Consider the following 12,507-nt stretch of genomic DNA (forward strand, 5'->3'; position numbering starts at 1 on the left):
ACACAAAAGTTTGACTCCGGTAGATTAACAAAAAGAACCTATAGGTTCAATTTTAGTGAGAGTTACTCTTTAATCTGCACGTTTCCACCCCCGGCACCGCCATTTGGTTTTCGCAAGACAACAGTGTAACCAGTTCTAACGCAATTGCAAAAGTTCGAGCAAAGCATGCAAACTATTCTGTCGTTGTCTGCACATAAGAGATCAAAACACTATTTGACGAAAAAATGACTCAGCTGTCTTATAAAGACCTCAGGGAACTGTGTCAACTTGTGTAAAAGTTAAACATGACGGTAGGCTACATGCAAGTCGATGAGATCAATGTAACTCTACAACAACTACATAAATGTATCCACTAACCATTCAGAAACGTCCAGGTGCAGTCTAAAAGTTGTAACCTCTTTCTGAGTCTCTCTGTTAGGCTGCACTCCGCTACTGGTTATTTATGAGATTTTGGATGAGTGCGATTATTCGCATGTTATGTTATTGAGTATTCAAAGCTTGTGTAAAGGATTGTCCATCTTCTGAACAGGCCGGCAGCAGCAGCAGCTCATTTGCATTTAAAGGGACACACACAAAAACGTTTTTTGCTCACACCCAAAAAGGGTAACATTTGTCAAGCAATAATAAATGATCTGAGGGGTATTTTTATTTTTATTTTTTTTTGTGAAAAGGGGGATAATATGTCACATTTAAAGTTTGCAGCCCCCTAATATTTGCACACACAATGCAAATATCCACCACTATGTTTCCTCCTCTACCTAGTTGAGAGTATAGATTATTTCTGGTGCTGTTCATCACTCTAATGAAGTGTGAGTTGTGGATTCCGTGCTTGTGAGAGAAGCATAGTATGCCCGTATAAACAAATACCAAGACCTTGCTTGGCAAATTGCTGCCATGGGAGTTGCTATTGGTTACACTACATAACTGCCCAAATGTACCAGCTGAGCTGTTTTTCAATCAAGTAGAGAACGTGAGCTGTTAAGTGTCTGGGAGCTGTAGAATAAATGGACTGAAATTGGCCAGACAGAAACTGATAAATCAAACCACAGTAAATGTCTCCTGCTTTCCTAAAAGTAGTAATATCATAATGGAATGATGCAATTAATTAGTGATTTAATGTATGAAAACTGCAAAGGTCACTAGTTCATGTAACTGTGACCAATAACCGTGGAATTTAAAAGTTATATAATTATTTTCTGATTTGTTGTAGCAATGCTCATGTAAAATGATGTCTTTGTATAGAAAATAAATTCATGTTTCATGTTGTCAGATGATGGATTCCATGCATTCTGTTTTTAATTATCTTCTTTTCGGTCAATAAAAAGTCTCAGACATATTAAAGCCAAATTTATACCAAGCCCACAATTCTGTTATGTACCAGAAAAAATATTTGACACCTCATAAAAACATAATCTACCAGCTTACAGGACTAATTATTATGTAGGCCTACTTAAAAATGTTGATTCTACCTATGAAATACATAATAGATGTAAAATACACAAAAGGATTTAGAGATTTTTTTAGGTGTCTAATTGTTGGAAAAAACAAATACAAAGACATAAACAGAGAAATAAGAGACAATTTCTGTTATGTTTTACTTAACTTTCATTTAACTCTTATAACAGGGAATCAACTTCAGAAAGAAAACACTTATATAAACCATTTCCAAGTAAGTTCATGGTAAGAAGTTACATATTTGCATATGAGTTATCTGCTGGGCAGCAGCGAGTTGTTCAGAGAGTCGATGTGATCTCCAGTTCCTGGCCTTGACCTTAAAGCAGAAGAGGTCATGACCCAAGTGACACCTTTGGACAAGTTTATCCAGAGCAGTTCAACCTTCAGCTGTCACCACCTGTCTTCCATGTTTATTGAGGCATCTGCTGGATGCTTTAGTCCAGCTACAATGTTGCACCATACCAATTGACAAAATTATACAGTTTTCTTAAATAAACAAATTAAGCCTCCACTGCAGGAAGTTATTTAAAGGTCTTTTGTTCTTGTTGCTTAGCAATGGAGGGAAAGTGTGTGTTTGAAAAGTAGAGAGAGATTTTGTGCTCTGTTCCAGCAGCTTTGGACCCCTGCTCTCTTCCCTGCTTAATTCACAGAATTCAATCTCTGTTTCAAAGCCTCCACCAAAAGGAGCTCAGATAAAGAAGCTGGCAAGTGTTAAGGAGAACCAAGATGCTTATCAGTGACTTTTTGAAATGTGCTCTGATACTTTTGATAGCTGGGAACAATGGATATCCGTGCATGCTGAGGCTGCCCTTTCATGAAAGTTCTTATAATGGAAACAATCACCCCCTTTATCGATTCATGTCCTTCATGAGGTCAGACCCTCTCTGTCAGATAATGAAGAAAATCATTACATATCCATCCACATGTCCTTACCCTACAACAATAGTAGACATATAATGCTTTATTTCATAATTTTTTATATTTTCATTTTATTTACATGATCGCATTTGGTAAAGATACACGCCTTTGCTTTGAGGTTTTGCAGTGCAGACTCTTCCTGCTACTATAGTGGTTTTGATTGTAGTGATTATTATTATTTTTTTTGATTGTCGTTTTGGGTGGTTATGTTTCATAATGTATAATCAGGCATGCATGAAATGAGTGCTCTGAGGTGTCAGACAAACACCTCAGAGCTCTGAGGTGTCAGACACCTCATGTTACAAAAAAAGAAAAAAGACAAACAATACTTTTTTTAAATAAAGAACATTATTTTTAATGTATTGTATTAGTTTTTTGTTTTGTTTTATTTATTGTTTTACGATTATAATATTTGAATTTATAATTTGTATATTTAATATTTATACAGAATTTTATTTGAAATATAAAATGTATTTTTGACTTTTCCTGTAGCTCAAACTGTACAAAACCGCCCTTTGTAAAAGCGCCTGCCAAACGTGTATAATAGGCTATATTATATATAGTATATATAGCCTATAAATATAATATAATATATAGAAACAAAATATGGTTTCAATCATTAAAAAAAAAACTATTTTTTTAAATTTATAAGTTTTTTTGTTGTTGTTGTTGTCGTTTTTTAATGGGGGCACCACATTATGATTGGATTCGGGGCATTCATTGGCGAGCCGCGTTCCAGGTCGTGGTCACTCAATGAGCGTGTTCAGACTTCAGACTGAGGTAGGCTAGTGCGCAGCTCTGCTATTGTCAGGCGTAGATGGGCGTCACCACTTTCATTCACTCTATTTAAACAACCTGCAGCAGAAGCGATCGACGACGGGATCGCTTCATCATCGGCTGATAAGAACGAATCCGTGGATTAATTTTGCGCACTGACCAAGCATTAAAGGCAAAATGACAGAGGTGAGCAACATCGTTTGTCCTAAAGAACGATAAAAACTTGAGACAAGAGTTTTAGTAGGCTATATTAGTTAGTCTACTGCCTGCTTCAGACACCTGCACTGCACTAGACGATATGTTAAGGTTGGGATTTTTAAGCAGCTCTTTCTGCTGGATGTCTCTTTTGTTAGTGTAATATGGCTTCGTAATAAAGTTGTAAGCAAATAGTTAATGTTTCAGCAAAACGAAGTTGTGCTGAGTATAAGTTAGGCTATAGTTACAGCGTGAATTCTTATAAAGCGCAAAATAACGGCATCAGAAGTCGCGTATAATTGAGGACGTTGGCTAATCATTGCAACACTATGCTCGTGCTCTTCCAATTTGGATAAATACTGTGGTAGTAGCCTACACAGTAGCCTATTTGGGTTTTACGCAAAAAAAAAAAAAAAAAATAATCAGACACGGTCACAATTAAATTCCACAAAGCTCTACTATAAGACCCAACTTTAACTATGTTAAGATTGTGCATCATATTTCATTATGTCCATGGTTTGGCTTTTACATTATTCTGCTTTCTGCATTTCAGTCTGACATCAGTTCATGCGTAGAGCTTTACTCAATGTATCTTTATACTGCTTACATTTGTCGAAATCCATAACTTAAAAATAAATAAATTCATTCGAAACAGAAGATTGGCTTGGGAAGCAGGAACAGAAATGCGCTTCATTTTAATTGAAAAGAAAGAAACATTTGCTGTGTTCATGGAGAACTTGCACTGTATGTGCTCACTTATGAACAGAAATTAAAGAGGCACTACAGAGGTAATCTAATTGGATCTTTAGCATGTCATATAGTCTTTCAAAGATAATTCACGGTTTTGCGCAAATCATGATTTATTCGACATATCCTACTTCCTGCCAACAAGAGCAGTGTTACAGGTTCAAGGCCCTTAAGGGGTTTGTTGTAACAAAGTATTTGACCTTTGGCGCTCCAGTGTACTTGCTGCTTACCACTGTGTACTGCTGGGAGCCCAAGGTACATTTAGATTCAGAGTTTACATGGTCAGATGCAGAGCTGGAACAGTGGATAATCTAGATAGCCTTGAGTAGGCTATATTTATGCATAAATAACTAAATATAAAGACCGAAAGAGAGACAATGAGACAAGTAGAGAGAAGGCAAAGAGTGTTTGCATGTGTATCTCCACATGTTACCGTCCTTAAACGATTCATCAATTACATTTTGTGCTACAAACTTCCTAAACTGTTTCCTCTTAGGGCGAAAGCATATAAACCATTCTTAAACAAACAAACATAAAAGCTTTTATCAAACAGCACTATTGTGTACTTACTAAAGGGAAAACAATAAGATTTAACTTTGTAATGAACTTCAAACAGAATACAGGCGGAGTAACAGGTGGAGTAATTTCCTTTTGTAATGGAAAGTAATGTGTAATTCAATACCCCATTTATAACATTTAAACATAATCACACACTCTTTGTGTTATGGTTTGTCTTGAAACACAACATGAGGCAGGCTTATTTTATATTTTTTGAGATTTACGTTAATTTAGAACAGCATTATACTAACATTCACATCCACTGTTGCAGCTCTGCTGATGGGAAGGTTCCACTAAAAAAGGATTTAGTGACCTAGAGAAATCAAGGGTCAAGGGTCTGTGACCTCACCAACCACATAGCAACATGTCTTTTAGAAAGGACCACTTAGATGTTTAAGATGGCATGACAGAATCCCTAAACTGAAATTACTTCGCTCATAGAAATCACTGTGAAGTGACTTTGATTTTTGAAAAGCAGAACCAGCTTAAAGGGTACTTCAGCATGACTGGCTTAAAGCCAAACAGCTTTGTGCTTTTGAAGTAGTGTCAACTTTCCAACCGAACTGAACCATGAAATAATAATAGGATGCTTTGACAATTTCACAAATATGAAAGGCTCTAGTGCCATAGACAAGTTTGTCTTGGATGATTGGATGGTCTCATGTCAAATAAATAGTTTAATAAATGGTTCTTTTCTTTGAACAGATTGCACTTTTAACCTTGTGAGAAAAAAATAGTATTTGTTAGTTCATAGCAATACTTTAGGAATGTGCTTAATGCTAAATAAAGTGTATTTATAGACTACAGTTCAAATGCTGGGGTTTTGTTAAGATTTTTTAATCAAGTCTTTTGTTCATCAAACCATTTATTTGATCAAAAACTGAAACCAAGTGTTTTCTATTTTATTGTTTTATAGTCACATAATCCTTCAGAAATCTTTTTAATATACTGATATGGTGCTCAAGTAACATTTCCTATTATTATTAATGTTGAAAACAGTTGTGGAAATGTTATACTTATTTTTTGAATTATTTGATGAATTGCACGTTAAAAAGAAAAGCATTTATTTCTCTTACTGACCCTAAACTTTTGAATGCTAGTGTAATATTCACAAATATTTAACACTAAATAAAGTTATTTTCTACTCAATCCCACTTTCTACCCATCAGTTCATGTTATTAAATTAATATTTGGTATTTATGATTGATATTTAATAATATAATGACGTAGATCTTTTGGTAATCATAACAGAGAAAACTTTACTCCATATTGATGGGTTCTTTTTCATTCCCCTTCCACAGTTGCAGTCTTCACCACCAAATGAAAAGATCGGTCTAAGTGGCAGCGAACTGACTGAATTATTCACCATGTGGGAAGAATTAAACTTCACAGACGCCAATGACAACAGCACACGGGTGGAAGTGCAAATGTGCCCCATCTCCTTCAATCATTCTGCTCTCCTCAATGCTATGTGCACCCTCTACGCCTTCATTTTTGTTGTGGGCCTGGCCGCCAATGCGCTAGTAGTGTGGGTCAACTTGCGCTCGGAGCGTCATTACCACGAGACACACTTGTATATATTAAACCTAGCGGTGGCTGACCTGTGTGTGGTTGCTACTCTCCCGGTGTGGGTGAGCTCGCTGGCACAGGGTGGCCACTGGTCGTTTGGCCAGGTGGCCTGTAAGCTCACACATCTTCTCTTCAGCGTCAACCTTTTCGCCAGCATCTTCTTCCTGGCCTGCATGAGCGTGGACCGTTATCTTTCGGTGGTACGCTCGGAGGAGATTTCACCCAGTCGAGGACGACAAATACGCCGTTTAGTGTGTGCGCTAACATGGCTGCTTGCTTTATTCGCCTCAATACCTGACACATACTTCCTGCAGTCCGTAAAGTCACAACACAGTCGTTTGACCTTGTGTCATCCTATATATCCAGTGGACAACCCTTTGCAGTGGATGGTGGGCATTCAACTGAGTTTTGTGATTCTTGGTTTTGTCATTCCCTTCCCCGTTATTGCAGTGTCTTATGCACTGTTGGCAAAAGCTCTGGCTTCCTCTTCCTCTCATTCCCCTTTACATGGTGACCAGGATCGCAGCGTGAGCAGGAAGGTCATCCTCACGTACATAGTGGTGTTTATCGCTTGCTGGGCACCATATCATGCTGTGCTGTTAGCCGACGCTCTAGCCATGCTACATGTGCTGCCGTTGGGCTGCAGTTCAGAGAACGGCCTATTTGTGCTTCTGCACCTCACGCAATGCTTGTCGCTGCTGCACTGCTGCGTGAACCCTGTTGTCTACAGCTTTGCTCACCGTCACTACCGCTATGACCTCATGAAAGCCTTCATCTTCAAATACTCCACCCGTACGGGGCTGGCGCGACTCATGGAGGGCTCTCAGGGCACCGAGACAGAATACGCAATAGCGGAGAGCAACGCTATGGCTGTGAATTAGGACCCTCGAGACGTCACCCTCAACCGAAGTTCTGCACTGCTTCAAAACAAGAACTCGTCTGGCATGTTATCCTGAAATTTAGATAAACAAAACCGAATTTGAACATGTTTTACGTCAAAGTTGCAGCAAATGCTCAACAGTGACCCCAAAGATAGTGATTCATTCATTTGAAATGTGCCAAAGACTGGTGAAATCAGAAACACTCTGACATGTTTTCCTAGATTCATATAAACAAAACTGAATTTGAACATGTTTTACATCAAAATCGCAGCTAATGCTCAACAGTGACCCCAAAGATTGTGAATAATTCATTTGAAATGTGCCAAAAACTGATGGGATTTTATTGTAAAATCAGAACCATGAATGTTCAGCCAATCAATTGTGACCATGGATCACAAAACCAGTCACAAGACGCACGGGTATATTTGTGGCAATAGCCAACAATACAGGCTGGGCCATTTATATGGATACACCGTAATAACATGGGAATGGTTGGTGATATTAAAGTCCTGTTTGTGGCACATTAGTATATGTGATGGTCACCACCCATCTTGAGGAGTTTGCCCCCTCACATATTCTAATGTGCCACAAACAGGACTTTAATATCACCAACCATTCCCATGTTATTACGGTGTATCCATATAAATGGCCCACCCTGTACATTGAATGGGTAAAAATTATTGAATTTTCTTTTATGCCAAAAATAATTTGGATATTAAGTAAAGTTCATGTTCCATGAAGATATTTTGTAAATTTCCTACCGTAAATATATAAAACATTTATTTTTGTGAGTGAATGCAGCACAATCGCGAACATAAATGGACAACTTTAAAGCCGATTTTCTCAATGTTTCGATTGTTTTGTCTCGGCCAAATATTGTCCTATCCTAACAAACCATACATCAATAGACAGCTTATTTCTTCAACTTTCAGATGATGTATAAATCTCAATTTAAAAAAATTGACCCATGTGACCCAGGTCCAGGGTCACAATTGGTTCCAATCTGACTAGCAGCCAAAAATGTATACTTCATACAAAAAAATGTCACTTTAGAGAAACCTGTATGCTACAGCTTGGTGCTGTATCATTCAAGAAACGAAATAATTGTGTCCAATAATCACTTCTCAGAAATGCGTGATGACTTTCAATCATCATAAAATGATTTATGATGCAATATATACAAATGTAAGTAACGTACTGTAACAGCAAATTAATGTAGTTCTAGTTCTCTTCTTAATTGTGTTAATATTTAGATGTGGCTCAATTGCTACTGACTGATTTCTTTGACGAAAGTGGGGCTTTTGTATCTGTGGCAAGAGAATTGCCATTACTTTTGTATTTTGAACAGTGTTCACATGTTCTCCACAACAGCACATTCCAACATGTTTGAAGAATAGAACAAAAATAACTTATTTTCAACTGGATTTTAATGTGCAACTGTGTGTGTACTTCATTGTAGGCTTTGTTCATGTGAGTAAATTATGTTTGTTGACTGGCTGTCATCTTGTAACGTGTATACTTGGAAGGGCATTTACTTTATTTTGTCTTTGATATATGTGTATATTTCAGTTATCTAAAATGTAAGTTAAGTATGTTGTTATATTTATCTTTGGCATTTATTTTTGATAGTTTTGAGTGGAATGCTGAATACTTAAATGTGCTTGGAAAGAAATAATTTGATTCACAGTGCCAATTACATTAACCTCATCTCAGTTTAATTTGAGAAATAACTTAACATCACTGGTCCTTGTTTAAATATGTATTAGTATCTGATGGAAAATGCATGGTTAGGATTAACCCATGCTTGAGCTGGACGTAATATGGATTCAATCTAGCCATGACTTTTATGTTTGATTTTTTTATTGTTTGATTGGTTTACCATCTGTTCAACAACGGTGGCACTTTTTATTTTCACCCTAAAGGCATCATAAAATGACTGCAATAGTACAACAACATAAGTTGTCATGGTGAGAGAAGTTTTAAATACTGTCTCAAGATGGTCATAACTACAGGATATTAACTTGCAGTCAAGCAGATTTAACCACATTCTGCTTATTCAATTTAGCTAAAATATGTTTAAAATGATGAAACTTAAGGGGATGTAACTGGAAATACAAATGCCATCTCAAGTATCTCATGCTGTCCTATAAACTCTTACTAGAATTTTCATTATATAAACAAGAGTACAATTCTCAAGATGAACTTATAATAAAACCTTTCTGACTGAAGCCTGTTTTGTGTTGATTATTCAGGGTAATTGTCAAAACAATAATTAGCTAAGTAATCTCACACAAGCATATATTTTTTTATAATAAAAACAATATTAGACCCAATCGACATTTGGTTTGTTTATGACAGTTGAGTTAATGATTCAGTGACTCAATAAATAGTTGAGTTAGTTATAAAAGTATAATATAATATTATAATATAATAGTTATAAAACTATGATTCCTCTTTGTTTTTGCAGGTTTCCAAAGAGTACATTTCAAGTAATTCATTGGTTTAAACTCTTAAAATTTTTACCTTGATTTTTTTTTCACCTCAGTCAGCTAATGCTGAGCAGCATTTCCACACCAACAAGGACACTTTAGAGTCTGATTTATGCTGATCTGAACTTCATGTGCAACCAATGTCAGGTCTGTAGTAGACGACTTCCAACACTTTCCTGTATTTAGACACCTGCAAGCAAGGCCTGAGCAAACTGCTTAAGGTTGCATTAGCGGCTGGATCTAAATGACACAGTCTTCTGCAGCCACAGTCAACGGCTGTTCATAAACTGCCTTGTTATTCAACATCTTCTGATGGCTTTTTTCCCTCAAAACTTGCTTTACAAACTCAAGGTCTCTTAAATTTCTAAAAAAAAACACTACATAATATGAATAAATGACTTGTCTCACAGTCAAGTTTATAAACTTATGGATCAAATAAAAAGTCAAATTCATTCCGTATGTTCCACACTTTTGAGCATCAAAGAAGATTATTGTTGTATAACTGAAGAGGTTTCCCATAATTAGCAGTTTGGTTGATTAACCCAGTTTGACCCCTCTTGAACTCATCTGGTTTCAATTGGTCTCTAATCTGTTAATTCCTTTTCACACTAATCATGGTGTGACATACTTTCATCACTAAACATCCCCTGTGTCTTTCTCGGCAGCTATTAATTTATTTTGTCATGCTCAAAGTTTTCATTTCTGGAAAATAACACCACAACAAAACTGTCAGACACTTTTCACAGTCAAAACTTCAAAAACATTAAACAGCTTCATAAAAATGTATTCTTTCAAACACAACATTGTCCTAAGTGTACTAGGCTGTAGCCGTGTTAAACTCACACAGGGAAAGAAAAGAGACCACCGGATTGAAACAGGTCATGACTCACAGCAGTTTTGTTTCTGCTATACAGGGCCTCAATTTACAGGCTGCCCAACAGCAAAGACAGTGAACAGTCCGATTTTAACAGTTCTGAGACTCTGAGGCTAAATGTTTAAATACACCACAGCATATTGTGCAGCACATTAAGAATATACTGAATATGCTGTATTTAGACTGTAAGGTCGTGTCAAATTACATAATATAATATAATATAATATCTAAAATGTCACTAACCTCTTGTTTATATAAATGAACTATTGCATGACAACAATATTACAATATTGCAATCGTGTTGTTGGTCTGAATGTTCAGTGTGACACTTGATTAAATGTTCATGACATCATTTTTCATGTAGGGCCCTGTTATTTCAATTTAGCCCTTCATTGCATTTTTGCTTGTGCAGAATCAGTCTTCAGAAGACAATTTATGTCTTTCGTTTTGGTCTCCTTGTGGTTTGGCTGGTGCTCCAAAAGGGATTCGAGAACAAGGCAGAGAACCACTGGTTCAGGAAAGGCTGAATGAACAATCTAGGATAGCGTGTAATGTGAACAGCCGGTATTCCTGTATGTTAGTTTTACAGCAAAGCTACCGGTATATGGATTTGTCTGTGATTCAGATACGAATTTGTGTCCATAATTACTGCAATTGCTAAGAATCTGTAATGAGAGTGATCTGTAAAACATGAACATGCATAATCAAGAAGATATATATATTTTTTCTGCAAACAAACTTTATCAAAACATCACAAAACTCGTGCATAGGGGTGACGTACACTCCCAAGCACCTGCTAAAATATCCAGCAAAAACAGAATCATTCATTCACTTTTTTTTTTAATCTCTGGTGTAAGTGTTTGTATTTCTCTGACAGGACCAGCAAGAGTTTATTTCTCCTTAGCTACATTTTGTGTAACAGCCCTGGAGGTCTCAGTTACAGTATCTCTTCATAAAAAAAAACATGGTATGACTTTAATATTATTATGAAAAAGAGTCTTCAGCAGGCAATAATGAACTCTCAAATGTTGTGGGATTTCAGTTCTTAGACTTTTTAGTGGTATAAAATAAACCACTGATCACATGCACTCATAGTTTCTAAATTCACCCAACAAATGGCAATTGTTTTACATATATTTTGTGTGTTTGGCAGAATTAGGTGTGTTTTCATTTCATTTAATATTGTTGATGACAACTTGTAAGCCAACAAGGCTATGTCCCCTCAGGAACTTCAAATGGGCTTTTATTATGTTTGTCACGCATGCAAACTCTCATTCTTGTGGTAGTTTATGTATGTTAGCAACTTGATAGCAACTTACGTTTTAAAGCACACAGTGGTATCAAAATCAACATTTGAGGTATGATTGTAACTTACTGTAATGTTGTAATGCAATGTGAACAATAGTTTCTAATAAGCTGTAATTACAAAGATTGTGCTGTTAGACCATTTTATTATACCATATCATAATATTCCTGGCTTATGTACTTATCCTGGCTTGCAAATGGTCATAGATACAAACAATGATATTGACAAAGATTTAATCAAAGATATAAGACTTTATTAATGAACATGATTAATGCTCATAGCTTTTATAGTTTTTGAGTAAAACTTTCTTACAGTTCTCCATAATGTAACTGCTAGTGTCAAAGTCAGAATCCTGTTCTCTCTTTTTTTACTTTGCTTTACAAATATTGATGTCTCACATTACTGCCATGTCATGAGTGAGTTATTTTTTAAATGTACTCTCTGGATTCAGTCCTCTAAGTCCCCCACCCCCAATTTCCAGCCCTGAAAAAAAAAGGTATTTGACTGACTAAAATTACATAATGGCACATTGAGTTCAATTTTTTGTCTAAAAAAAAAAGTCACACAATCTATTCCAACTCCAAAGTTTTCACAGTCAAAATGTTTTTGTAGGTACCCGAACAGATATTTGGTAAGGATGACTGGAAGGTCAAATAACACTTAATTTTGTTCCATGTCTTGCCTCGAGTCATTTGTTGAATCGTTTCACCATCTCTCCATCACCTTCACAGTTACAGA

The 12,507-nt window shown here is 36.3% G+C and overlaps 1 protein-coding gene across 1 annotated transcript; it reads left to right on the plus strand.

The window, feature by feature from the left end:
* The first annotated feature begins 3,229 nt into the window (after positions 1-3,229).
* ackr3a (atypical chemokine receptor 3a) lies at positions 3,230-9,321 on the plus strand. Its single transcript, XM_084420818.1, has 2 exons — positions 3,230-3,336; positions 5,952-9,321. The coding sequence occupies exons 1-2, from the start codon at positions 3,328-3,330 to the stop codon at positions 7,098-7,100; spliced, it is 1,158 nt and encodes a 385-aa protein (XP_084276944.1). The 5' UTR covers positions 3,230-3,327; the 3' UTR covers positions 7,101-9,321.
* The last annotated feature ends 3,186 nt before the right edge of the window (positions 9,322-12,507 follow it).

Source organism: Rutilus rutilus, assembly GCF_951802725.1.
Source record: "Rutilus rutilus genome assembly, chromosome: 10".
NCBI classification, from domain to species: domain Eukaryota; kingdom Metazoa; phylum Chordata; class Actinopteri; order Cypriniformes; family Leuciscidae; genus Rutilus; species Rutilus rutilus.